This window comes from Erpetoichthys calabaricus, chromosome 10 (assembly GCF_900747795.2).
Source record: "Erpetoichthys calabaricus chromosome 10, fErpCal1.3, whole genome shotgun sequence".
Classification (NCBI taxonomy): Eukaryota; Metazoa; Chordata; class Cladistia; order Polypteriformes; family Polypteridae; genus Erpetoichthys; species Erpetoichthys calabaricus.
The window spans coordinates 129,832,826-129,859,981 of NC_041403.2; the positions used below are offsets into that span (position 1 = coordinate 129,832,826).

Below are 27,156 nucleotides of genomic sequence, written 5' to 3' on the forward strand. Positions count from 1 at the left end.
ATGCACTGTATTTACCACAGCCATGTCCATCCTTTTCTCAGAATCCACTATCATTTGACCTTTTTCATTCCTCTCCCTGACACCATACCTACCCATCATTCCCTCCTTTCCGTTCCCCAACATGTCCATTGAAATCCGCTCCAATCACCACCTTCTGTCCATTGGGTACACTGTCCATCACTTCATCCAACTCCAGAAATGTTCTTTCTCATTCATCGCACACCCAACTTGCAGGGCATATGCACTAACAACATCCGTCATCACACCTCCAATTTCCAGCTTCATGATCATTACTCTGTCTGACATTCTTTTCACTTCCAAAACACTCTTGACATACTGTTCCTTCAGAATAACCCCTACTTCATTTCTCCTCCCATCCACACAATGATAGAACAATTTGAATCCATCTCCTGTCCACCTGGCCTCACTCCCCTTCCATTTATTCTCTTGCACACACAATATATCAACCTTCCTTTCCTCCATCATATCAGCTAACTCTCTCCCCTTACGAGTCATACTGCCAGCATTCAAAGTTTCTACCCTCAGTTCTATTCTCTTTACCTTCCTTCTCTCCTTGTGCCTACGGACATGTCTCCCAGCACCACTGCTTCTCCTTCTTCGGCCAACAGTAATCCAATTTCCTCCAGCACCTTGTTGGCTAACAGTACTGGTGGCGGCTGTTGTTAACCTGGGCCTCAACCAACCCAGTATGGAAATTTGTATTGTTGTCCGCATATTGATCTTGCAAAATGTTAAACCAGATGCCCTTCCTGATGTAACCCTCTCCATTTATCCGGGCTTGGGACTGGCATGAAGAAACACACTGGATTGTGCATACCCTGTTGGCTGTGTTAGGCTGATGGCAGAACTACAGAGGGTGAAATTTAAGGATAGATTAAAACAGATGAGTGTTTTCAATTTAAGCAAAATGAGATTAAGAGAGTAACATAATTGAAGTGTTCAAAATTATGAGCAGAATTAGTTGGATTGAGGATATTCCTTTAAAATGAGTTCAACAGGGACACAATGGAAAACTTCAGAGTAAATTTCACACAAAAATTAGGACCATTTTCTTCACACAGAAATACAGATGTATGGAATTTACCAGCGGTGGGTTGGCACCCTGCCCAGGATTGGTTCCTGCCTTGTGCCCTGTGTTGGCTGGGATTGGCTCCAGCAGACCCCCGTGACCTTGTGTTCGGATTCAGCGGGTTGGAAAATGGATGGATGGAATTTACCAAATAGTGTGCTAGACAGTAGGATTTTGGGGACATTCAAAACTTGATTTGATGTTATTTTGGAGGAATTAAGTGAATAGGACTGGTGAGCTTTGTTGGGGTGAGTGTGGCATGTTCTCATCTAAATCGTTCTAATGTTCTAGTGAATGAGAATGTTTTCTCTTTACTAAATAAATTCAAGTCAATTCATTCTGTGATGGTGTCTTTATTGCAGTATGTGCAGTAAATTGCGAGAATTACATTTGTTTGTATTATTTTATTAGTTTTAATTAAAAGCAAATCACAATCCATACAATCAAATCAAACTTAACAATCCTGTATTCAACCCCCACCCAAAAGAGGAGAGTTACATTACAAAGCAAAGCTTTAAAACAGCAAGGGATGAAGAGTATTATTTTTTCCCCAATATAGAAGCTTATTCTAAAATGTTATTGATTAGATCCTGCCATATTTTAAAAAAAAATTTGAACTGAAACTCTAAGTGAGAATTTATATACATACTGTATGTACTTATAGAAATTGTGGAATGAAAATTACAAATGAGTATTTAAATATAGTGTTAATCTGTATTACACAGTACAAGGTAATAACACCTAATTACTCTAATTATATAGATATGTTAAGCACAGCATAATTAAGAACACCTAATCTAAAGTGATACAGTGTACTTTTCTATGTTATAGTAATGCCCATATCTATCATTTTGCCAGGTTTCTTTTAAATAAAATGTATGTGCAGCAAAATATAATTCCAACACATTTATTTTATTCTTAATACCCCTAGCATTAGGGGAAGCAGTTTTCAGTGTATTGTTTTTTTCTGTGGCACTTTAACTTTGAGCTGGAAATTGTTACTATAGTATTTGATATTACACTACCGTTTTCCCTTTAATGTGGAGTTCTAAATCTGGCCTGTCCTAAATCCCTGCCCCCTCATTCTGTAGTTTAAATAATCCTCAACTAACCTACTCGTATGTTTCTCTAATACATTGGTACCCCTTCTTTTCAAATGTAACCTACAGGCAGTCCCCAGGTTACGTATGAGATAGGGACTGTAGGTTTGCTATTAAGTTGAATTTATATGCAAGTCAGAACAGGTACATTATTTTAATAAATGCTATTGTTGACCGACTGTAACCAAGTGCCCTGCCAATGAACAATGTACTTTCACCTCTCTGACCTTTTTATTATTTCTATTTTATTTTCCATGGTGATGGTTTTTCTCTTCTTTACTGTTTCACCAGCACTTGCATCAGATTTGTGTTTCAGAGACATTGTTGAAGGATGAAGACAAAAGGTTAAGATGAGCTCTTCTGCACAGCATTGTACACTCTATCACAGCAGGAAGACATACCTCGTCAGCACATCTGGTGTACTGACGAGACAACTTCCTGCTATGTACAGTGGAACCTCGGTTCACGACCATAATTCGTTCCAAAACTCTGGTCGTAAACCGAGTTGGTTGTGAACCGAAGCAATTTCTCCCATAGGATTGTATGTAAATACAATTAATCCGTTCCAGACCGTACGAACTGTATGTAAATATATATTTTTTTTAGTTTTTAAGCACAAATATAGTTAATTATACCATAGAATGCACAGCGTAATGGTAAACTAAATGTAAAAAACATTGAATAACACTGAGAAAACCTTGAACAACAGAGAAAACTAACACTGCAATAGTTCGCGCTATAGTGCTAGGAACCGCTCGTTAAAAACACTTTTTTTAATGAGTTTTAAGCACAGGGGAAATAATGAACATTTGAAAAATCTGTAATTTAATAAACCACCAAGAAAAGTAACATTGCAACAATGCAGGCTACGAACTGATCACTGTAAATAGAACTGAAAACAAAAACAAGCCTTCTCTACCTTATGCGTCGCTCGCTCGCTCTCTCTCTCGTGCCTGTGGGTGTGCGTGTGTGCGTGCGTCTCTCTTTTGCAAGCCTGGAGCGCCTGTGTGTGTGTCTCTCTAGCGCGCTCCTGTGTGTGTGCGCGCCTCTCTTCCGCGCCTGTGTGTTTTGCGAGCCTGGAGCGCCTGTGTGTGAGTGTCTCTCTAGAGCGCTCCTTAGTGTGTTTGCGCGCACCTCTCTCGCACGTGCTCCTGTGTGTGCGCGCACAGCTCTCTCTGTCTCGCGCTGCCTGTGTGTGTGCCTCTGTCTCTCGCGCTGCCGCTCTCTGGCGCTGCCTCTGTGGGGGTGTGTGTGTGTGTGTTTGTCGCGCGCTCTCTTGCTCGCTGCACAGGGAGAGACTGAACATGTACAACGAAAGGGAACCTGGCTTGTTCGTATACTGAGTGTGTGGTCGTGAACCGAGGCAAAAGTTTGACAAACTTTTTGGTCGTAAACTGAGTTGTACGTGTACCGAGACATTCGTAAACCGAGGTTCCAGTGTACGTAATAGTACAAGCAGGCTTTCTGTTGAGAATGAATGGGGGCAGCGAGGGGCAGTTCACCACCTGCCCACCATACAGTCACCTCCACTTGCATACAGTATGCTGACTGCAGCGTCAGCCCACCAAGAGCGAACACGATGTGGCCAAAAGCGGATAGTGAATTGCCCACCACCACCCCCATTCAACAGGCAGCCACCCGAGGCACACTACAATGCTGCCCCCGCCGCCCCATTCACCCTCATTGGCCTCTGTTCAGCCACAACTGGGTCACCACTTGCAGCATCACCAGCCACCCACCGAGAACGAACGGGGCAGCCGTTCAAGGGACACTGCAAGGCTGTGTGGTGGGTGGGCAGTGAAATACCCCCCTCTGCCCCATCCAGCCTCTGTCCAGTCAGGAGATATAGTTGCAGCGGTGTGGTGGGCGGGCAGGCAGCGAACCGCCCGCCTCCATCCTGCACACGAGCACTTGCCACGCACCCAGCCGCCCACTGAGAATGAATGGGGTGCGGTCCCCACTGCCCCATTCATCAACTGGAGCCGCACGAGGGACACTAAACTGCCCGAGCAGTGAAACCGCCCCCCTCCAACCACCGCTTGCAGCGTCCCCAGGCCGGAAATGACGGAGCAGCAGTTACTAAGAAGTCTGTGTCACGTTCCCCAGACAGATGAAGGAGCAGCTGCGGCCCTGTTCGTATACCTGTATTGTGAACAAAATTTGTCCAATTTTTTCCTGGAGGATTCCCAATGCTCCATAAACCTGAGCTGATTTGCAGAATCTGCTAATTCTTTACTACAATGCAGACTAGCCACTTCCGTATATCCTGATGTTTTCAAATTGTTCATTAACACTAGAATTACCAGAGCCTACGAAAAAATTGGTAAATCCGTCCCACCTTAAATCGCGTCTTAAATCCGTTTGCACCGCTCCACCAGAGTCCTTTGTCATCTAAATGTGCTGATAAACACAAGCTACTAGCAGCCAGCTATTCCATCCCCCCACCGACTTAGAACGAATTTCTCCTAGCTCATGCCTTGCCTTGATTTGATTATCTGGGATTGAAGTGGAGTTTTAGAGTGGAAATATAGCCTTATTTCGAATACACGCATTTCATGTGTGTTCCGTTTCTATAGTAGTCTGTGCAAACACATTTTTAAAACAGAAATGTTTTTCATATTCTAATAGTAAATGACAAAATGTAGGCATAAACTATATAACGTATGAAGCCTGAAGTCCATATATCAAAGAAACACTTTCACAAAAGGTACAAATAAGAGAACACGTGCGCTTTTATTCAAAAATATAACTGCACAAAAAAAAGCCGCGTTAGCATGCCACATTGACACTCTTACTACAACCGCCGTGGTGGCGTAATGGTATCAGCTCCTGACTGGGAATCAGAGGGTGGCGAGTTCGATCCCGCACAGCTCCACTTCGAGAAGTGAACTGCTCTTATTCTTACAATTTTAGAATAACAACATAAATTTGATTTCAGTCTGTAACAGCCGGTGTAACTTATGATACTGGTAAAGGTTAGCTGGTTTTTTTTTTTTTTTTAATTCACTTTTCATTCTCGCAGTCGCATTCAGAATCAATCCATACAACCCCATCTGACACAGCTGTTTTCACATAAATAAAAGTGCACTTTTATTCAAGGCTATAACCGAAGAATAAAGAAAGCAAGTTACAGTTGGTGGTTGATACGACAGCTTGTGTGGTGCAATGCTAAGAACTGCTGATTTCAAGTGACGGTGAGATACGAAGAAGGCAGCTTCGCCAGCGTTTGTGTGTCAGAACCCTTTCGGGGCGGTAGTATGCATCGTGGTACACTGCAGACCTATAGCGCGTCTTTGTCAGATGGGGTTGTATGGATTGATTCTGAATGCGACTGCGAGAATGAAAAGTGAATTAAAAAAAAAAAAACAGCTAACCTTTACCAGTATCATAAGTTACACCGGCTGTTACAGACTGAAATCAAATTTATGTTGTTATTCTAAAATTGTAAGAATAAGAGCAGTTCACTTCTCGAAGTGGAGCCGTGCGAGATCGAACTCGCCACCCTCTGATTCCCAGTCAGGAGCTGATACCATTACGCCACCGCGGCGGTTGTAGTAAGAGTGTCAATGTGGCATGCTAACGTGGCTTTTTTTTTTTTTGTGCAGTTATATTTTTGAATAAAAGCACACGTGTTCTCTTATTTGTACCTTTTGTGAAAGTGTTTCTTTGATATATGGACTTCAGGCTTCATACGTTATATAGTTTATGCCTACATTTTGTCATTTACTATTAGAATATGAAAAACGTTTCTGTTTTAAAAATGTGTTTGCACAGACTACTATAGAAACGGAACACACATGAAATGCGTGTATTCCAAATAAGGCTATATTATTTCCACTCTAAAACTCCACTTCAATCCCAGATAATCAAATCAAGGCAAGGCATGAGCTAGGAGAAATGTGCAGTCTATTGTCATCATGTGCCAATATACTTGTAAGTTTGCTGTGAATTTTAGCTGCAGTTGTGCCCTTGGCTCAGAGAAAACACATCACACTATAGTCCGAGAAATCTGAGTCTGTGAAATTAGTAGAATTCTCTTCAGAATGGATATTTTGCTGTTTGAAGGATACCATGTTTTAGTAGTGAGACTGATGAAAGAGGTATTATTTTTCAAATTTTAGTTTACAATCTATTGTCTTACTGTTAAGTTAGCCATTTAAGTGTGTGGAAATTACCATTTTGCTGAAGTTCCTCTGTCACAAAAGGTGGAAGTAATATTGAAAGAAGAAAAAACTGTCAGATTTCCAATTCTTGCCTATCAAACTTTCACATTTGAGTTTTTGCATTACAATTGTATATGTGGGTGAAATAGTATATGGAATATTTTGTGTTAAATTGCAGTCTTCACTATTTTTAATTATCTTAATGATTACTCTTGACCCACTAAACATCCATGACTTCAACAAAATGTTTTGTTTTTTAGGATGTTTGGCATGGTTTTAGAGAAGATTGTCATTCCAGAAGTACAGAAAGTATCTGGCCTGGTGGAGAAGAAAATTTGTGCAGTTGGGATAACAAAGATACTCACAGAATGCCCTGCCATGATGGACACAGATTATACAAAATTATGGTAATTAATACATTTTGTCTAAAACTCTTTCCAATATCTAAAGATGATTTATACCTTATTATTTGGTTATTGGCTAGATCAATGTATACAGTATTCTGTATTATACTGTTCTGAGCCAAATCTATTGTCCATTTTCCTATTGCTTTTACTGTTAACTTTAATAGTGACCAAAAAAGTTCAGATACTTGGAATACTGAAAAAGGGCATTTCCGAATACATATATTGTTTTAGTGTTAAACAAGTAACATTCCAACATACGTTGGATTGTATTTAAAAAAATTGTCACACAACCTGTGTACTTGTTGGGTTAGTATGCCTTGAATAAGGCAGCAAAATTGTACATTCAATAATACTGAGTGATTAGCTACAAAAGGTTGTCAGCTGTTAAGTCAAGTGAACATTTTGACTTGTCATAGTGTCAAATTTCCATTTTGATGAAATATATTACTGGCGCTAGGAACATTGTTTTTAGTAGTTTTTTCTTTTATTGTAGTATCCATGATACAACATTAAACCTACAAACATCAGTAGATTATTCTTAAATTTTACATTCTGTTGTTCTGTGTGCTGAAATTTGCGTTACATGAAATCTGTCTTAAGCACTTATGAACATACTTAATTGTGATTGGAATGCACAAATGACTAGTGGAAACAGAATAGAACTGTAATTACTGTACTGGACAGTAGTGACAAAGAAGGTGGTTAGTTGAACAATCCTAAATATATATATATATATATATTATAATATACACTAGTCATTTAGCCCGTTACAATAACGGGGCGCTAGAACAGTAGTGCATAAACATTAGTAAGAACAGTCTATATTAAATGGCAAGGGACTTTGACCTCATTCTTTTTGTTGGTCGTATTTTTCTTTCTTTCAGCCTTTGTTTTGTTGATGTTTACTTGCTGAGCTGACCGTGGGCTGCCGCCGTGTATTGTGTGTCTTTAATTTTCTGTGACAGTAATACTGTCTTGTACGTCCGCTGGCTTGTACGTCCGTAATATACCTTTAATTTTCTCTGGCGGTAATACAGGCGTGCGTGTCGGTAATATGCCTTTAATCTCCTTTTACAGTAATACTGGCTTGTATGTGGCTGTAATATGAGTCACTGTATTGTGTACCTTTAATTTCCTCTCGCAGTAGTACTGGCTTGTATTTCCGTAAAACGCCTGTAACTTTCTCTGACAGTAGTATCGCGCAAAGCATGGTGCCCTGCGCATGTGCACTTCACCAGAAGAGACACACACACGGACACCTGGACGCACACAGGGATTTTATTAAAGAGGATTATACAGTATATAATGTATGTTTGTGTATATGTAAAATATACTGTATGTGTTATTGTCTCTGTATATATCATACAGTTCCATGCAAATGTTTGGATACCCTTATTGCCATATTTTGTTGATATTTGAAGTAAAAAAAAAAATATATTAAATGTAGGTTTGATAGCAGTCATCTAAAACCACTGGATTTTCTTATGAAAACACAAGGTACAATTACGATTATATTCACGATTTGGGAAAAACTTTTTCAAAATGTATTTTAAAAAATTTTGGGTGCCCTTTCTGGTCTTAGAGGTTAAAGAACTTGTAGGATTGTTACTCTGGTCAAGAATGGTCAGCTGATGACAATTCCAAAGTGTAATTTTGTTTTTCAAACATTGTACAACACTCGACGATCATTGGAAGAGCCATCAGAAGGAAACCCTACCTATGATCACATCACAAAAAAACATCTTGAATATGCGAAATAACATCTGCATGAGACAGAGGCATTTTGGAACTCAGTGCTGTGAACAAATTAAGTTAAAATTGAGCTCTTGTGCTGTAACCATAAAAGGTTTGTTTGGAGAGAAAAAGGAGCAGCATTTGAAATAATTGTTGGCAAGGTGTTTAAATATGGGGTTGGTTCAGTTACACTCTTAAGAGTTGTGTGGCAGCTAGTAGCACAAGGAAACTGCGTAAGTACAGCAATAAATCCTTGAGGTAAATGTAAAGCAGTCAATCAAATGAAGCTTAAAAAGTGTGGAAGGCTTATACAGAAAGACAATAATCTAATACACAGTTGTAAATTTTCTCTATGCTACCTTAAGAAGGTGAAGGTGGAATGACCCTCACTATCCCCACACTTGAACCTCATTGAAAGTCTGTGGGTAGTTCTTAAACGTACTGTGCAGGCAAAGAATATGTCATAGCTGGAAGTGATCTTAAGGAAGAATGATGGAAAATGTACAAAACAATAATTTAAAGACTCTTGTGCTTATGCCCTTTTAGTTGCATTCTTTTTGGAATTAGTAAAATTACTGAATTTTGCATTATACAGTACACTATACTTTTTCACCATCATCTTCTGCAAAGCACAGACACAGATAACATTTCCCATCTCTTCTAACTAATTTGTTTAAAGACTGCAAACTTTCTTGAAAATCTTTTTGCCAGTTTGAATTTGTGCATGGGACTTAAACTACTATAAATATGTAATACTTTGAAATTTGGAAAAAATAGAAAACAATCTTCAATGTAAATTAAAATGAAGCCTGAAAAGAGAAAACCGTTCAGTTGAATTAGTATATGTGAAATTAAAAATTGTACGACATATTAGTTTGCAGTTAGTCAGAGTCAGTACATTTTTTTCTTAACTATGACTCCAGTAACCAAATAATTGCTTCCAACTCCATGATTCTGATTCCAATTCCACAGCCAATGGGATGGTGTGCTGTGACTATTAGATTTTTTTTTATTTGAATCTGGTCATAATATTATTTGGTTTAACTGTTTTCTATTAAACCCGTTCTGAAGTGTGTATACAGAATTCCTCATTGTCTTATTTAAGGTTAGCTTTATTTATTTTTCTTGCATACATTAACATTTTCAAACACACTTGACTCTGTTGTGAGTCATATAGAGCTAGAACCTGGACGAGGTCTCATTCAATTCTAGGACCCACTCTTCTGCACATGCACACACACACATGTATGGTGTTTTTATTTTTTAATATTGGGAAGGGGGTGATTGAAAATTTTGTCAATTCAGCTTTTTCTTGCAAAAATATTAGGTTTTTGAATCAGCAAGTAGTCTGGATTTAAACATGACAGATAACTAAGAGGCAGAGTTTCAGAATGTCAGGTTTTTCTTTCTGTGAATATTTCTGTGCATACTACCCCTTTTAAGTTCCATAATCAGTCAAACCCCAAGCATAACCTCCTTTGACTTGTCTTTCTACACATTGCGTTTTATAAACTAACATTCTCTTAGCCTTCTTAATCGCTTCTTAACACTGTCTGAAACTTGATAGTGACAAGTCCACTATGACTACTTAAGTCTTATCATCAGGTATGCTTTAAATTTTCAGACCTCCCTTTGCGTTTTCATATCTAACCTTTTCACATGATACTTTACAGGTACTCGCATTAAATTTCATTTGCCACAAATCTGCCCGAACCTGTATGCTGTCCAAATCTATCTGTAATGATTCAATGGATTCTGTATTATCTTTCAATCCTCCTAGCTTGGTATCACCTGTAAACATAACCAGCTTATTTATATTCTTCTCCAAATCATTTTCATGTTTTAAAAATAGTAGAGTATAAAAGTAATAGTAAGAATGGGACACCACTCTTAACGTGATTCTGATTAAGGTGTCTCGCACCATTACCCTCTGCTCCCTGTGGCTTAGGCAATTCTTCAACCATCTAAATACTACACCCACAACTCCCACTTCTTTTCTTTTAGTTTGATGCCCAACCTCTCATGATCATATCCTTTTGTTGCTTCCTCATAGAATTCCAGCATGTTAGGTAAAAAACAACCTACCTCCCCCTGAACCCATGTTGACTCTTCTGGAAAACTACTGTTCTTGCCATGAGGTGTTCAATCTTACTCTTAATCATTTTTTCCATTAATTTACCTGTGATGTATTTTAAACTTGCATGCTTATAGCTACTTTGATCTGATCAATCACCCTTTTTATAAATAGGAATATCTGACATTTTCCAATTTTTTGGAATTTCCCTGGTATGTAGTGACTTCCTAAAAATAATGCATCAGGGGTTTATATTTGTAACTCAGTAGCTTCATTAAGTATTTGAGGATAAATATCAGGTCCTGGTGATTTCTTTCATTTCAGCCTATTGAATATGAGGAGTACTTCTCCCTCTACAATTTCCAGATTACTTAGTACCTCCTTAGTAGTCCCTGTTATCTCTAGGAGGTTAGACAGACAGATAGATAGATAGATACTTTATTAATCCCAAGGGGAAATTCACATCCCACGTTGTAAAAGTAAGTGTGTCCAGGGAACGAATCCACATAAAATAAAGTGATAGGAGTGATCAATAAAAAAGAGAAAAATAAAAGTAGAAAAATAAAGTCATACACGGAGCTGCTGAAAAGGCTGCCACTCTCGGCGGGTGCTTCCTCGCAAGTAAAGACCTCAGAAAAATGCAAGTTTCGAGTATGTGCTGTTTCACAGTCTGTGTATTTTAGTTCTCCTTTAATATTCCTGATGCAAACCGCATGTTCTTTTTCTCCTAAAATACTGAAAGAATTTCTTTGGATCATCTTTTGTCTTATCTTCAGTATTCCTCTCTACCTGCCTTTTAGCTTCTCCAATACCCTCAAATGCCTTACTGTTCACATTGGAGTTATCAGACTTGTACACCTTACACCAGTGCTCCGCAACCGGTGTGCCACGGCACACTGGTGTGCCACGGTCAAATAAGACAATTTTCTAACTAAATAATATTTCAACGGTCCTCCTTAGAAACACAATAACGAGAATACGTGCAATGAAAAATTTTCGTAAATAGCCTTTTAGATAGATAGATAGATAGATACTTTATTAATCCCAATGGGAAATTTCTCTGAAATAATAAATCCCATCGCCTGGCGCCTACGACGTACGCCCTACACAGTCGCCAGACAACTCCGTAGTATGCTTTGATAGGCAGAGCGCTCCGTACCCTCACGTAGATTCAATTCAAGCCGACGTATTAGTCGTGCTACGTGGCATTCACTCGTCTTGCGACAGTAGTTATCATTCTTTACTGTTAGTTGTGTTGCTGAATTGTGTATGGTTAACGTTCTTCGTGTGATTCATATTTAGTTTTATACCCCTTTAAATATGGATAAATTTTTACGTGGAAAAGATTCGTCTTCACGTACAGATGATGAAGAACCCAGCACAAGTGTTGCAAAAAAAACCAAAGAAGATTGTGAAAAGGAAGTACAACGAAGACTACATTCGATATGAATTCTCGTGGTGTGGTGACGAAACGGCTCCAAAGCCACAATGCATCATTTGCGGCGATCAGCTATCAAACGAGGCAATGGCACCCAGTAAACTAAATCGCCATCTAAATTCAAACCATCCCAGTTACGCCAAAAAAGACAAACAATATTTTCAGAGGCGCTTAGAACAAAATCAAAAACAGAAGCAATTTATGAAATCGGCCGTTACGGTTTCTGAAAAGGCCTTAGAAGCTAGCTACCATGTTGCAAAATTAATTGCACGTCAGAAAAGACCACATACTATCGGGGAAACACTTATTAAACCAGCATGCATGGAAATTGTTCGACTTATGCTTGGGCCCAATGAAGTTAAGGAAGTGAATAAAGTTTCGTTGTCTGCCGATACTGTTAAAAGACGTATTCACGACATGTCAAGCGATATTTTAGGAACACTGATTAGAAAACTGATATTGGCTGAAAAATTTGCGCTTCAAATCGACGAATCAACCGATATTAAAAATAAAGCACAACTGATAGCTATTGTACGTTACGTTGACGAGGACTTTATTAAAGAACATTATTTATTTTGTAAGGAGGTTCCAGAGCGAACTACCGGTGAAGAAATTTTCCGAGTAACCGATGATTTCTTCAAAATATATAATATTCAATGGAGCAATTGCATTGCTATTTGCACGGATGGCGCCGCGGCAATGACGGGTAGTAAAAAAGGTTTTGTCTCCTGTGTAAAACAAAAAAATCCTATAATACAAATTACACACTGCTGCATACATCGAGAAGCATTGATGGTCAAGAATTTGCCAGAGGAACTTTTGAACACGATGAATGAATGCATTAAAATCATAAACATAATTAAATCGAGAGCCCTAAATTTGCAAATCTTTGGAATACTCTGTGCAGAAATGGGAGCCGAATATGAATCCTTATTGTTTTATACTGAAGTTCGTTGGCTATCCCGAGGCAAAGTTTTGGCTAGATTGTTTGAGCTTCGCTACGAGGTGCGTGAGTTTCTTTTAGATCAAAATATGCCCGAACTATACCAGCGCCTCGATGATGATTACTGGATAGCCAAACTTGCATACATGGCTGATATATTCGAGCATCTGAATGACTTAATAAAAAAATGCAAGGACGGAATGAGAATATATTGACGTGCTCCGATAAATTACAGGGGTTCAAAAAAAAAACTCGAACTTTGGCAGGAAGAGTTGCAAAAAGGATGTTTAGAAATGTACCAAAGAACCAACCATAGTACGACTGAAAACAAGCAATTAATTGTGGATTTGGCCCAACAACATTTAAGTATGCTTCAGCAGAAATTTGATCACTATTTTTATTCTATTAATACGGAACAATACGACTGGATTCGAAATCCTTTTGCAACCAATGCAATAAATTCTACGGAAGCACTGTCACTGCAAATTCGAGAGGAATTTATAGAATTAAGTAATGACGGGACGTTAAAACTTCATTTCACCGAAGTTCCATTAGATGTTTTCTGGATTTCCGTTAAGAAAGAATATCCTCGCATTTCTGACAAGGCCATCCTAACACTACTTCCATTTTCGACGACATATTCATGTGAGCAAAGTTTTTCAACTCTTGTGTTAATTAAAAATGATAAGCAGTCATGCTTAAAAGATCTTGACCAAGAACTTCGGGTTGCGCTGTCAAATATTGAGCCGAATATAAAACTTTTGTGTTCATTGAAACAAGCGCAGGTATCACATTAATCAGTCATTATGTTATAATAATTATTAAGATTGCATAAAAGTAAAAATAGTATAGTTTTTATGTATGTATACTTATAATAAATGTATACTTATAATAAAAAATGAAAATTTATTGTAAAATTTGTGTATTAAATTAATATCTATATATCAGTGGCGTAGCTGGAGATCATGTTGCCCAGGGCGGTGAAAAATGTGACGCCCCAAAGCTGAAAGAAATTTTTTTTGCGCCTCCTAAAAGTAACAAAAAAAAAGGAAACAACAGTAGTTTGGACGCCTCTAAATAGCTGGCGTTCGGAGCGGACAAAACCCCGCCCACCCCCCTGCTACGTCACTGCTATATATTTTGGCTTTTGATGTGCCGCGGAATTCTAGGAAGAACGTTGGTGTGTCGTAGGTGAGAAAAGGTTGCGGAGCACTGCCTTACACCACTATTTGTTCCTTTGCTGCTTATTTACTTCTCCTTACTTACCCACTGCAAGGTTTTTTTATTTCCTACTATTTCTAGTTTTTTGGGATGTATTCAGTCCTATATCATATGTAAAACGTTTTTAAACCTATTCTGCAGCTCCTCCATTTTTAATCCAAGTTTATCCTCTTTATACTTTGCAGCATCTGTTTGAAATTTGCCATATCAAACTTAACACTAGAATTACCAGAGCCTACGAAAAAACTCGTAAATCCGTCCCACCTTAAATCGCGTCTTAAAGCCGTTTGCACATCTCCGCCAGAGTCTTTTGTCATCTAAATGTGATGATAAACAAAAGCTACTAGCAGCCAGCTATTCCATCCCCCCACCGACTTAGAATGAACTCCTAGCTCATGCCTTGCCTTGATTTGATTATTTGGGATTGAAGTGGAGTTTTACAGTGGAAATAATTCAAGCGTTATTTGGAATACACGCATTTCATGTGTGTTCCGTTTCTACAGTATAGTAGTAGTCTGTGCAAACACATTTTTAAAACAGAAACGTTTTTCATATTCTAATAGTAAATGACAAAATGTAGGCATAAACTATATAACGTATGAAGCCTGAAGTCCATATATCAAAGAAACACTTTCACAAAAGGTACAAATAAGAGAACACGTGCGCTTTTCTTCAAAAGTATAACTGCACACAAAAAAAAGCCGCATTAGCATGCCACATTGACATTCTTACTACAATTGCCGCGGTGGCGTAATGGTATCAGCTACTGACTGGGGATCAGAGGGTGGCGAGTTCGATCCCGCACACCTCCACTTCGAGAAATGAACTGCTCTCATCCTTACATTTTTAGAATAACAACATAAATTTAATTTCAGTCTGTAACAGCCGGTGTAACTTATGATACTGGTAAAGGTTAGCTTTTTTTTTTAATTCACTTTTCATTCTCGCAGTCGATGCATACTAACGCCACCCCCCCCCCCCAAAGGGTTCTGACACATAAACGCTGGCGAAGCTGCCTTCCTTCGTATCTCACCGTCACTTGATTTTCTTTTTATTCAGTGTTATTGAGTGTTCCTGCCAGTCCCCACATGTTGCTGTATGCTGTTTCTTTTGTACTCCAGGACATGCAGAGAAGAGAATGATTTCACATTATTTATGCTGTTTTCACATAAAGACTGCAGTATACTCGTGACTGCATTCTCGTACCAATGCACTTTTTCCATCACCTTTTCCTGTATGAAGCAATGTACTCACTTCTCTCTATGCTGTGGTTTCTATTACACACCTGAAAGAGACAATATATGTGAAAACTTCATCGCACTAATGCAATATTATTTGAAAACGAACAGCGTCAGATCAGGTGTGAAAATTTTATGTGAGCTACGAAGAAGGCAGCTTCGCCAGCGTTTATGTGTCAGAACCCTTTGGAGTGGGGGGGGGGGGGGGGGGGGGGGGCGTTAGTATGCATCGACTGCGAGAATGAAAAGTGAATTAAAAAAAAAAAAAAAAAGCTAACCTTTACCAGTATCTCACATAAAATTTTCACACCTGATCTGACGCTGTTCGTTTTCAAATAATATTGCATTAGTGCGATGAAGTTTTCACATATATTGTCTCTTTCAGGTGTGTAATAGAAACCACAGCATAGAGAGAAGTGAGTACATTGCTTCTTACAGGAAAAGGTGATGGAAAAAGTGCATTGGTACGAGAATGCAGTCACGAGTATTCTGCAGTCTTTATGTGAAAACAGCATAAATAATGTGAAATCATTCTCTCCTCTTCATGTCCTGGAGTACAAAAGAAACAGCATACAGAAACATGTGTGGACTGGCAGGAACACTCAATAACACTGAATAAAAAGAAAATCAAGTGACGGTGAGATACGAAGGAAGGCAGCTTCGCCAGCGTTTGTGTCAGAACCCTTTTGGGGGGGGGGGGGGGGGGGCGTTAGTATGCATCGACTGCGAGAATGAAAAGTGAATTAAAAAAAAAAAAAAAAAAAAAAGCTAACCTTTACCAGTATCATAAGTTACACCGGCTGTTACAGACTGAAATCAAATTTATATTGTTATTCTAAAATTGTAAGAATAAGAGCAGGTTACTTCTCGAAGTGGAGCCGTGCGGGATCGAACTCGCCACCCTCTGATTCCCAGTCAGGAGCTGATACCATTACGCCACCGCAGCAGTAGTAGTAAGAGTGTCAATGTGGCATGCTAACGCGGCTTTTTTTTTTTGTGCAGTTATATTTTTGAAGAAAAGCGCACGTGTTCTCTTATTTGTACCTTTTGTGAAAGTGTTTCTTTGATATATGGACTTCAGGCTTCATACGTTATATAGTTTATGCCTACATTTTGTCATTTACTATTAGAATATGAAAAATGTTTCTGTTTTAAAAATGTGTTTGCACAGCCTACTATACTGTAGAAACGGAACACACATGAAATGCGTGTATTCCAAATAACGCTCGAATTATTTCCACTGTAAAACTCCACTTCAATCCCAAATAATCAAATCAAGGCAAGGCATGAGCTAGGAGTTCATTCTAAGTCGGTGGGGGGGGATGGAATAGCTGGCTGCTAGTAGCTTTTGTTTATCATCACATTTAGATGACAAAAGACTCTGGCGGAGATGTGCAAACGGCTTTAAGATGCGATTGAAGGTGGGACGGATTTACGAGTTTTTTTCGTAGGCTCTGGTAATTCTAGTGTTAAAGAGTTTGTCTTTGCTTCTGTACTCTACTGCAAAACTGAGAATTGTATTATGGTCAGTTGACCTTAGTGGTTCAGTCACCTCTATACCGTCAATTTTGTCCTGGTTATAACAAAATAGTAAATTTAGAACAGGTAGAACTTTGAGGACTACCTTTGTCAGCTCTGCTCCTGAACCTGGCACCTCTTTAAATTTGTATTGTAGAACCGTCTGCCCTCATGGATGTAATTTGCTCCAGAATGGGCAATGACATATAATTGGATGGCTTTAAATTTCTTTTAATATTCTGCTCACACTCTATGGTTGATATTGGGCATGTGACAGTCTTATTTAGCTGAATACTCTTTCTTTATGAAGGACCCGTTTTACAAAAATTATAATGATTCATGGCAATGTAGCTTTGTGTACTTTCTACCATCATAATGGATTTGTGTTACTTTGTGTATTGGTTATAAAAAGCAAGAAAATTTTTTAAAAAATGCCACTAAGAAACCCTGTAACCTGAGACTGCCAGCTTTGTAGCTAATTTATACTGAAAGACTAACCACAATACGCTTGGAAAATTGTCAAGATTTGTACAGGTATTTATGGGATAGGTAACATGATTGGAAGTTCATTTAATTTACAATTACCAGGATGTGTGCAGAGATTGATTTTAGGTTATGTTTTTAACCTTCTGCCTGATTAACTTAGTAATAGTGACACAGCAATTTAACGGTTAATTCATGGGACAAGCCTGTATGTGAAAGACTTCTGTTTCTCCCTGTCATTCTTCTTTTTTTTCCTTTTTTTAAAATTCATTAGCTGGAAGCTGTGTAGTCAGACTGGGGCACATAATGTTAAAATCTTTTCCATTTTGGATAAAATAGTTGCTTGGTGGTGGTGTGTCCTGGCTTTGCACCTTGTTTTAGATTTTATTGTTCTTTTAAAAATATAAATACCTATTTCTCTCTCTCTGAGTCCACTTTGAATTCAATTTCTCCCCTTCCTTTTGCATGTGATGAGGATCCCGTTACTGCAAGCACTGATTGGCTTGTTTGAGTTGCCTGAAGATGACAGCATTCCAGATGATGAACACTTCATTGATATTGAAGATACTCCTGGATATCAGACCGCCTTCTCTCAGCTTGCATTTGCTGGTAAAAAGGAACATGATCCTATTGGAGAATCAGTGAGCAACCCCAAGATCCACTTAGCTCAATCACTGCACAAGCTGTCCAGCGCATGTCCTGGAAGGGTATGTTTCTTTTTAAAATAGAAAAGGTGGAGAGAATTTTTAACTTCTTAAAAGTGTTTTTTTTTTTTTAAATCTATCATTATTTCTGGGTCTTTGGAATAAAAGAATACTTTTGTGCACTACAACCGTGTTTTTCAAGTTCAAAGCATAATAACTAAGTTTCGTGTCATAGAACTGACTGCACAAGAAGAGTGGTATGCTTCAGAATGATCAAGCGTTATCTATATGCTTCTGTCAGGAATTTAATCTATTGGAAAAAGAGTTTAAAGGATTTAACCCTACTTGAATAATAAAGTGAATCCTTGATTTAGGATTCTCATAAAGAAGAATTTAAAACTGACATGGTTTCTGAACTCCTCATGTACTATCCCAGATATACATGTTTGAAACACACTAGATCTAGTAGTATCCACTAGAATTTGATTATGCTTTGAACATTATTTGTTGCAGATGTTGGCAGGTGCAATTTTTGGCATTCCAGTTTGGTCTGCAGACAAGGACTGCTTCTGTCTCCTTTCTAAACGTTAGTCTTGAGAGCTAACACCTGTGTCTCACGTAGTTGTGACCAACTTCTCCACTGCATGTTTAAAAGAAATAAGTTTCGATAGATTTCTTGTACCCCTCAAGTTTAACGAATGTTTGAATTAAGTGATGTATATTTTCAAGTTAGTCTGTAGATAAGCATTATCAGCAGAGGTGGGTAAAGTAGCCAAAAATTGTACTCAAGTAAGAGTAGCGGTACTTCAAAATAATATTACTCAAGTAGAAGTAAAAACTAGTCATCCAAAAAATGACTCAAGTAAGAGTAAAAAGGTATTTGGTCTAAAGACTACAAGTATGGAGTAACTGTTTGATCATAATAAATGATTTATTTTTTAGACATGTTGTAATAAGACGGACAAAAATATAAAATAATGTGCAAATTCTGCTATTTCCAAATAAAAAGATAAAAAATGAGTAAAAATAGATAACATCTTTACAAAATAAAGATGCACAAATAAAACAAAGTTCCAAATCTGTTCATCGCAACAAAGCTTTTGAAGCCAATACCTACAGTAGGTAACATGTATGTTTAAACATTGCAAACTACTTACAGTGACAGGATATACTGTACACTGACAGTATAATACTGCATATTCACTTGCCCTCCAAATAGTACAGGTGATAGAAAATAATATTGGAACAAGGCAGCTTGTGCATGTACAAGAAGTCTCACTTTACCTTGACTGTCTGTGTCTGTACATGTGTGGTTAAAACTTGCTTGTTCTTCACTCAGTGATGGTTAAGCTTCAGCAGGAGTTGGCTGTCATTTTTCATGTACAGTGGATCCTTGGTTTGCGAGTGTTTTGCAAGACGAGCTAAAATTTTTAATACATTTTGACTTGATAAACGAGCGAGGTCTTACAATACGAGTAGTCCGTATACGCTTTGTCTGCCAAGTGTCACATGATCACAACTGAGCTGATGGTTCTTCTGTCTCACTGCGGGATTGTGGGCAATCGTCAGTTGGCATGCCTCACTCATATAGTCAACATCCATACGAGCGTATACTGTTTACTACGGCATTGTGACCATGTGTGTGTGCTATGACGTGCAAGTCCCCATCTTGCACCCCAAAACACAAAGCCGAGTCTCAATACTTCAGCGATACCATCTTTATTCAGCTTGAAACAGGAGCATCATGGTTTATTGTAGCGAGATCTGCTACTCTCCTATACACAGACACAACAGTCAGGCAGGGTCATATGCAGGTTAGTGGCCATGTAATACTGTACCCTGCGCATTTATAATGTTCCTTGTATCACCCATCAACGGCAGGTGCTTATAGCATGACCATGATCTTTTCAGATTAGCTTTTATGCTTCGGGACGCTCTTCCATGTGGATGAAATTCCACAAGAGTTTAGAAACTCACTCACACCAACCATGATTCTTTTTAATGGTAAAGTGCAGGTTAATTTGTTTTATGTATTCTTACTTTATATTTTGTATTAATCATTTTTATATGAATAGTTTTGGGTTGTGGAACGAATCATCTGAGTTTCCATTATTTCTTATGGGGAAATTTGCTTTGATATACAGTACGAGTGCTTTGGATTGCGAGCACATTTCCGGAATGAATTATGCTCACAAACTGAGGTTCCACGAGTTATACTCGCAAACTGAGGTTCCACTTGCATTCTTTCTTTCCCTGTCTGCTGTCTGTGAGGAGTTTGTGCCGCTATGCTGCCACAGTTTGTGTGTGGTCATGTGACTGCATGGCTACATCTGATTTGTGAAACAGAGTCTTGTGATTATTGCTGCAATGTGTGATTGGCAAAACAGTCATGCAGTAGATCCACTGGCGACTTCTGTCTGGCAAAAATATAGCGTATCTAATGCAGGAAAAAAAAGTAACGATTCGAGTGTTGCCCAATGTAGTGGAGTTAGAGTAGTGTTTCTTCTTCACAAATGTACTCAAGTAAAAGAAAAAAGTATGGTGCAGTAAAACTATTCTTAGAAGTACAATTTTTTTTTTAAAAGTTACTCAAGTAAATGTGACGGAGTAAATATAACTCATTACTACTTGCCTCTGATCATCGAGTGCCACTTTCCAACACTTGTATTGAAAAAGTGCGTTAAAAAAATAATTTGTAATAGCTGGGCATCGCTGGTAAATCATGAATCCTCTTTAGGGCAGTCAGTCACTATATCTGTTTTATTGTCAGTGACATAGTGCTAGGCGGTATGACCAAAGTTCTATATCACAGTATTTTTCAAAATTATACCGGTTTCACTGTATTGGACAGTATTTTTTTTCCCATTCCACTGTCATGAGAATTGTACATTGTACAAAAAAATTTTACTGTGCACACAAGTATCAATACAGGTTTGCATGGCCTCATAAAGTGATCATTTTCAAGGGGGTGGCACTAATGAAGAGAAAGAATCACATTGCATGACAGTTGCAGCCAAAATGTAGAACCTTTTTATTGAACAAATTTTGCAAACAAACTAAAATTTTGACAACATATTTTCAACCATCCAAAGAGGCATTTAGACTTAGTAAAATATCCAGAGGTGCTTGTCAAAAGTTGTACTGCACTGAACATGTCTTAGAAAAGGAATAGAGTAAATATTCTTTGTAAAACAACTACACTCTCTGTTAATGTTAATAATCTCAGTCCACGGACACGTTAAAGTGACATTTTTTTTTTAACAACTTTACCATCATTAAACTGCATAATATTTAAACTAATAAATAATAACAATAAAATAAATAGTGCAACTTCCAGTAATAATACTATTACTTCCAAGACTTCAAGCCCAGGTGCATTACACAGTACAACATTCACCAAATAAAAATAAAATAAAACAAGTGCAGCTCGGTGATGACATCTTTACCAACTGAACCATCATTAAGGCAAACTGCAGTAATTTGGACTTTGCTTCAAGCTAAGCTATATACATAAATAATAAAACTGCAACTTGCATTTATAATGCTATTTGTGGTATAGCCCTAAGGAAGCATATTAGGGCCACAGTGAAGAAAAAAAACTATATGTCGAGAATAAAGTTGATTATTTTGTAATTAAAGTAGAATGTCGTAAACTAAACTGACCCAGCTGTTAATCGCTGTACGCACTTCTTAAGCTGACTTCCTCTACACTAAGAGGAGGCGCAAGCAGCGATCGCCGCACAGAATACATTCACTTCATGATATTCCTGCTCTCTGAACATTTAGAATGCTAAGATAAATACTTGATAGAATTTTCAGGATGAAATGCATTAAAGCAGGTATTAAACATGCACGGTAGTGAGGCGGTAGTGCTGCTCCCTCGCAGTAAGGAGTCCCCAGGTGTACGTTCAGTGCAGAAAATTTTATGGCAGGTGTGACGAGGCTCCAAAAAACTGGATGTATGAATGGGTATTGCACAGGTTTAACTGAAATATTGTGTAAATGTTGGGTTCATGATCGGAGATACGAACACAGAATTCAATGGATGTTCTTCTGAGCGGGCTTTCATTATTGCATGCATGCTGTCTGTCTGACGTACCAAACCCCCAGTTCCTATCCTTCCTTTTTCTTTCTCCACATAACCAATCACCACACGATAAACGTCTTTGTGAAATTAAAACTAGTTATAAACTTAGACCACGGAGTGTTCAGAACTTTAAAAAAAAAAAAAAAAAAATCTTCGTTATACATGTTTAATTATGCCGTCCATTCAGGGTTGCACCCATCCCAGCAAGCATTGTGTGCGAGGCAGGAGCAAATTCTGAACAGGGTGCAGGCACGTCGCAGGGTGAATACGAGCAATACATACACTAGCAGGGTTAATTAACACAGCATAACAAATCCCCACATCCTACATGACTTTGAAAGGAAACTGAAGCATGCCGAGTAAACCTACCAGAAAAACATGCAAATTCAAAGCAAGGAACACCCGGGACCCCATTGCTGCGAGGCAGCAGTGCAACCTCCACGCCACCGTGCCTCCACATCATTAATACATGCTTTAATGCATTTCATCATGAAAATTATATCAAGTATTTATCTTAGCATTCTAAATGTTCAGGGACCAGAGATATCATGAAATGAATGTATTCTGTGTGCTCCCAGCGCCTCATTTTAGTGCAAGAGGAAGTCAGTAGCGATTTAACATGGCTCCGGGAACACATAACACAAAGTATTTAATGTGCTACATAACTTATGACGGGGTTTGAGAAAGTCTAGTAAATATTCATTTTAAGATGAAATTTAGTTTACGATGTTCTACTTTAATAACATTACGAGAATAAAGTCAACTTTAATCTCGACAAACGGCAAGAATAAAGTAGAAATGTTGAGAATAAAGTCAATATGTCATCACACTATTACACAGTACCCAGGTGCATTACACAGTATTGAAAAAAATAAAACAAGTACAACTTGGCTTGCAGTATTATCCAGTAGTACAGAAACAGTATTCACACATTTGAACATAATGGTCCACATCCGACCTTTTAAATACAAAGTATCTCCAGACAACAGACACGTAACCTTTTTCCAGCAAAATTTCTTCTGTGTCATCATGTTCAAAATGTTCTCTGTCCATTTTGACCCCGCCATACCTTGCATGTACTCCGTTGCATGTATTTTGCGGTGCAGCAGTGAAAAAGGTCCCCCTTAAACAGTTTCCCGCAGCACCACGTTCCGAACGTTGTTTAGACAATTTAAACCGATGTTGTGGAATAACAAAAATCCATATCGTAACAAAAATAAAAAATGGTTTTCAGTATGAACCGGTATACCGCCCAGCACTACAATGACCTACAGTTTGTTTGACCAAGAGAGAAACATATGATTTAGAAATTCTGAAGACTAAGTTTCTGATGAAGTAAGTCCACATATTGTCCCTCATTTTCAGGGTTTTAAGCTCAAATTGTGTTGCATAACAAACCCATGAGAGAGAGAGAGAGAGACGCAGTGTTTTTTTGTTTTTTTTTTGTTATATTTACAGTTTAGGTTTTGTTGTGGTTGTTTATGGAAAATATCTTGTCACAGAGCATCTATACGTCTCTATGATTGGTGTGATTTCTTAATTAGTTGCTCTTCTTGTGTTCAGTGCCCTTTTACTCACACCTATATATACTTCTCTATGATAGGTTGGAATTAGGGTTGCCAAATTAGCCAAAAAATAAGGCTTGAATATACAACTTAAGTTAACTATTCTGGGCATCACACACTCTTGTGCTATTTTTTACGTCATTATTATTCTAATGGCTGCAGTGGTAGCTACAGCAAGAGCAAACCCCAACAGCCAAAAAAAAGACCCTAGCAGTACTTGGGAAACTGTCATTTAAATTTGAGTCATCAAAATTCTGAGCAACAAAATAAGTGATTTCACTATTGTTGCGACAGTAGTGACTAATGCAGGTAAAAAAAGAACACTGTTTTGGAGCAGTCTGTAACTATACTGGTCTGTCTATTAGTTCATTTTCTCTGCTGGTCAAAATTTTTAGTCATTGACCAAAAAGATAAAATGGAGGGTGTAAGTATTGGAAACTTAGTGTCTCCATGGAGCTAGTAGGTTTACTATGTCTAGTGAAATATGTTATTCTGCAACCAAAAAATTATCAAGTAGAAATGATGCTTTTTTAAAAGGAGTCTAATGTGGTAATGTATTATATTGTAGTTTTTTATCTATATCAAGGATGTTCAGAATTTTATAATGGCTGTCCTTGGATATCACAAAAAAAAATCCCATGTCAAAGAAACATAGTTTAGCATACTGCTCATTTTCTGGTTGTGGTTGGGAAAGAAATCCTACATTACTTGCTATGTGACTAGCTATGACACTTCTAATGACACACAAGTGCTGTAGACCCGGGTGATTTATTTTACATCTGCATGCAAGCAGGTCCTCCAACATACGGGAAAAATTTGAGGTTTGCACTCTGGTCCCAATTCAGGTGGTTCAACATGTGATGGGTGTGTCAACGTGCTATCAGCGCATGCTTCCAACCTGCGTCTTTAATTCTTATTAATGACAGAAGATACCATAAAGCAATTTTTGTTTATCTCTACATGTTCATTGTTAATTTTTTATAGTATAACAGAGTGTTGGAGAGTATATGTTTGTAAGTTCTTTACTAAGTGAGAAGTTTCATATGTTTAAGACCACCTGCCTATGTAGGTAGCTGTGATCTTTTTCTATTTTTTTGCCAAGTCATTGAGGTTTTTTTTTTTCCTTTTCAGGTCTCATCTATGTTGAATACCAATTTAAGTCCAGACACTTTGCAATATCTGCATGGTTACCTCCAGGCAGCCAGTGTCCAGCTCATCTGAAACAAGCAGAAGATCCCAGGCTTGTTCCATTTTCTAGACTGTTTTCAGAGCACAGTGCACATAGCAGTTTCCAAGCCTCATCAGACACCCTGTTTTTGTTACCACAGTGAGATGATGCTGACGCTATCATGGCAAACATTAAACTTTTGGACGCTTAATTAAAAGAGAACATGAGGTCTGCTTAGTGGGATGTTTTAAGACTTTTAAATACATTTATATTGATAGAACTAAACACTGAAAACCTGACTGGCATCTGAACAATATTCATGTTAAATAAAATACAATGAGGTAGACTCCATTTTCCTACAGAAATATTGGTGTGAAATTCACCATTTTTGTTTCTCATTCTGATGGAAGGGAATAGTTGTAACATTGGAGAAATGTTGCAGGAAAACATTTTCAGGCCTTGCATTACACACTGTATATTTGTATCTGTTCGATATGTCACTGGAGTTTCAGTGATTCACATTAGTATTTGCTCTGTTCTAGAGTATAAACCCCGTTTCCAAAAAAATAAAATATATAAACAGACAGGCAAAAGTTCCTCCAATTCCAGCCTTGATCTGTAAAGTGGTATTTAGAGCGGTAAATTATGTCCTATTACAAAACTTTTTCTATTATAACACCTCTAATTTTTTTTTTCATAAAGGAGTGTGTTTTATTTGTACTTGTCCTTCTCAGTTCATTGAATTGGAATGAAATGTGAATTAAATAAAAAGCACTTGTGTAAACTTGGTTTGTGCTTTTATGTTAAAGGAAAAAGTGGATGGTAATGATGGGTGCAGTTGTGGAAAACAAAATAAACAAACATACAACTGCCCTGAGTACTTGTTAGGCATCAGATAGCTTTGGGCTTCGATAAACTACTGTACAGTGCTAAGAAACCTTTGTCTAACAGGTATTTTAAGTTTTAATTTTTTTTCTGAAAGTGATCTTCAGTCCAGGTTATTGATACATTTGAATAGCTTACTCGCTCCCCATCAAAACAGGAGCAGTCAGGGTGTTTATTCAAACGGGAGCTACCATTTCAATAATCACAGATACAGCAAATGGCGACAGACATGTTACGCAAGGAGGCTGTGAATTGATAGCCATACATTCTTTCTCGATGGTGAAGTAAATGGCACTCCCTGGGGAGCAATTTCCTGCTCAGAAATGTGATGGGGATGTTCCTCTCCATTGAAACACTGAGAGAGCACACCCCCCAAACCGAAAGCACTCGCATCCAGCTTTAGAATGCAGTGTTTAGAAAAGTCCGGATTTGGGAGAACCATGACAAAGCGGCTTTTAAGCTAGACAAGGCCCTCTTAAAATCATCAGTCTGTGCAATGGCATGTTTTTTTTCTTTCCCTTCATCAGGTCTATGAGAGGAGTTTCTCTATATGTAAAGTTCGGAATTAATCTGTAATAGCAAGCGAGACTGAGGAAAGCTCAAACCTGCTTCTGTGTTTCTGGGTGTGGGTAAGCTTTTCTTGTCATGATTACATTTTTATGCCTCCTGTTCATGTTGCTGATGCTTTGTCATGACTGAGGACAATTTAGAAATCTGTTCTTGGATCAAAACAACCTAACTGACAAATCTCACCTCGTCAATTGCATTTCAAACCCTCATCCATTTTTCCTAAAAAATATCTAACACCCTTATGGTCGGCGGCCAAATACCAGTTTGAATGGACGTAAGCCAGTGGATGTCTTGGGGCAGTGTTTCTCAACCTCTGTCCTGGGAGCAAACTGTGGCTGCAGGTATTTGTCCCAACCAGCTTCTGTTTTTAATTGGACTCCTGGGCTAATTAAGTGATGTTACTTCCCAAGTTCTGTGTTTTGGGAACAATATAGAAACTAGAAAAGTAAGTTTGGTTAAAAATATATATATATATATATATATATATATATATATATACAGTGCATCCGGAAAGTATTCACAGCACATCACTTTTTCCACCTTTTGTTATGTTACAGCCTTATTCCAAAATGGATTAAATTCATTTTTTTCCTCAGAATTCTGCACACAACACCCCATAATGAAGACGAATATTGTACTCTGCACGAATGCCTTTGTAGATTTCGAACTGTGTTTTGGGTCATTGTCTTGTTGGAATATCCAACCTCTGTATAACTTCAACTTTGTGACTGATGCTTGAACATTATCCTGAGGAATTTGTTGATATTGGGTTGAATTCATCCAACCCTCAACTTTAACAAGGGCCCCAGTCCCTGAAGTAGCCACACA

The 27,156-nt window shown here is 38.1% G+C and overlaps 1 protein-coding gene across 1 annotated transcript in view; it reads left to right on the forward strand.

Moving 5' to 3' along the window:
- cse1l (CSE1 chromosome segregation 1-like (yeast)) overlaps positions 1-25,657 on the forward strand; it is a 267,035-nt gene extending 241,378 nt beyond the window's left edge. Inside the window, exons 23-25 of the mRNA XM_051932995.1 lie at positions 6,614-6,760; positions 17,885-18,116; positions 24,837-25,657. Of these exons, the coding sequence (XP_051788955.1) occupies positions 6,614-6,760; positions 17,885-18,116; positions 24,837-24,926 (469 nt within the window). The 3' untranslated portion in view covers positions 24,927-25,657. The remainder of the gene's footprint in view (positions 1-6,613; positions 6,761-17,884; positions 18,117-24,836) is intronic.
- The last annotated feature ends 1,499 nt before the right edge of the window (positions 25,658-27,156 follow it).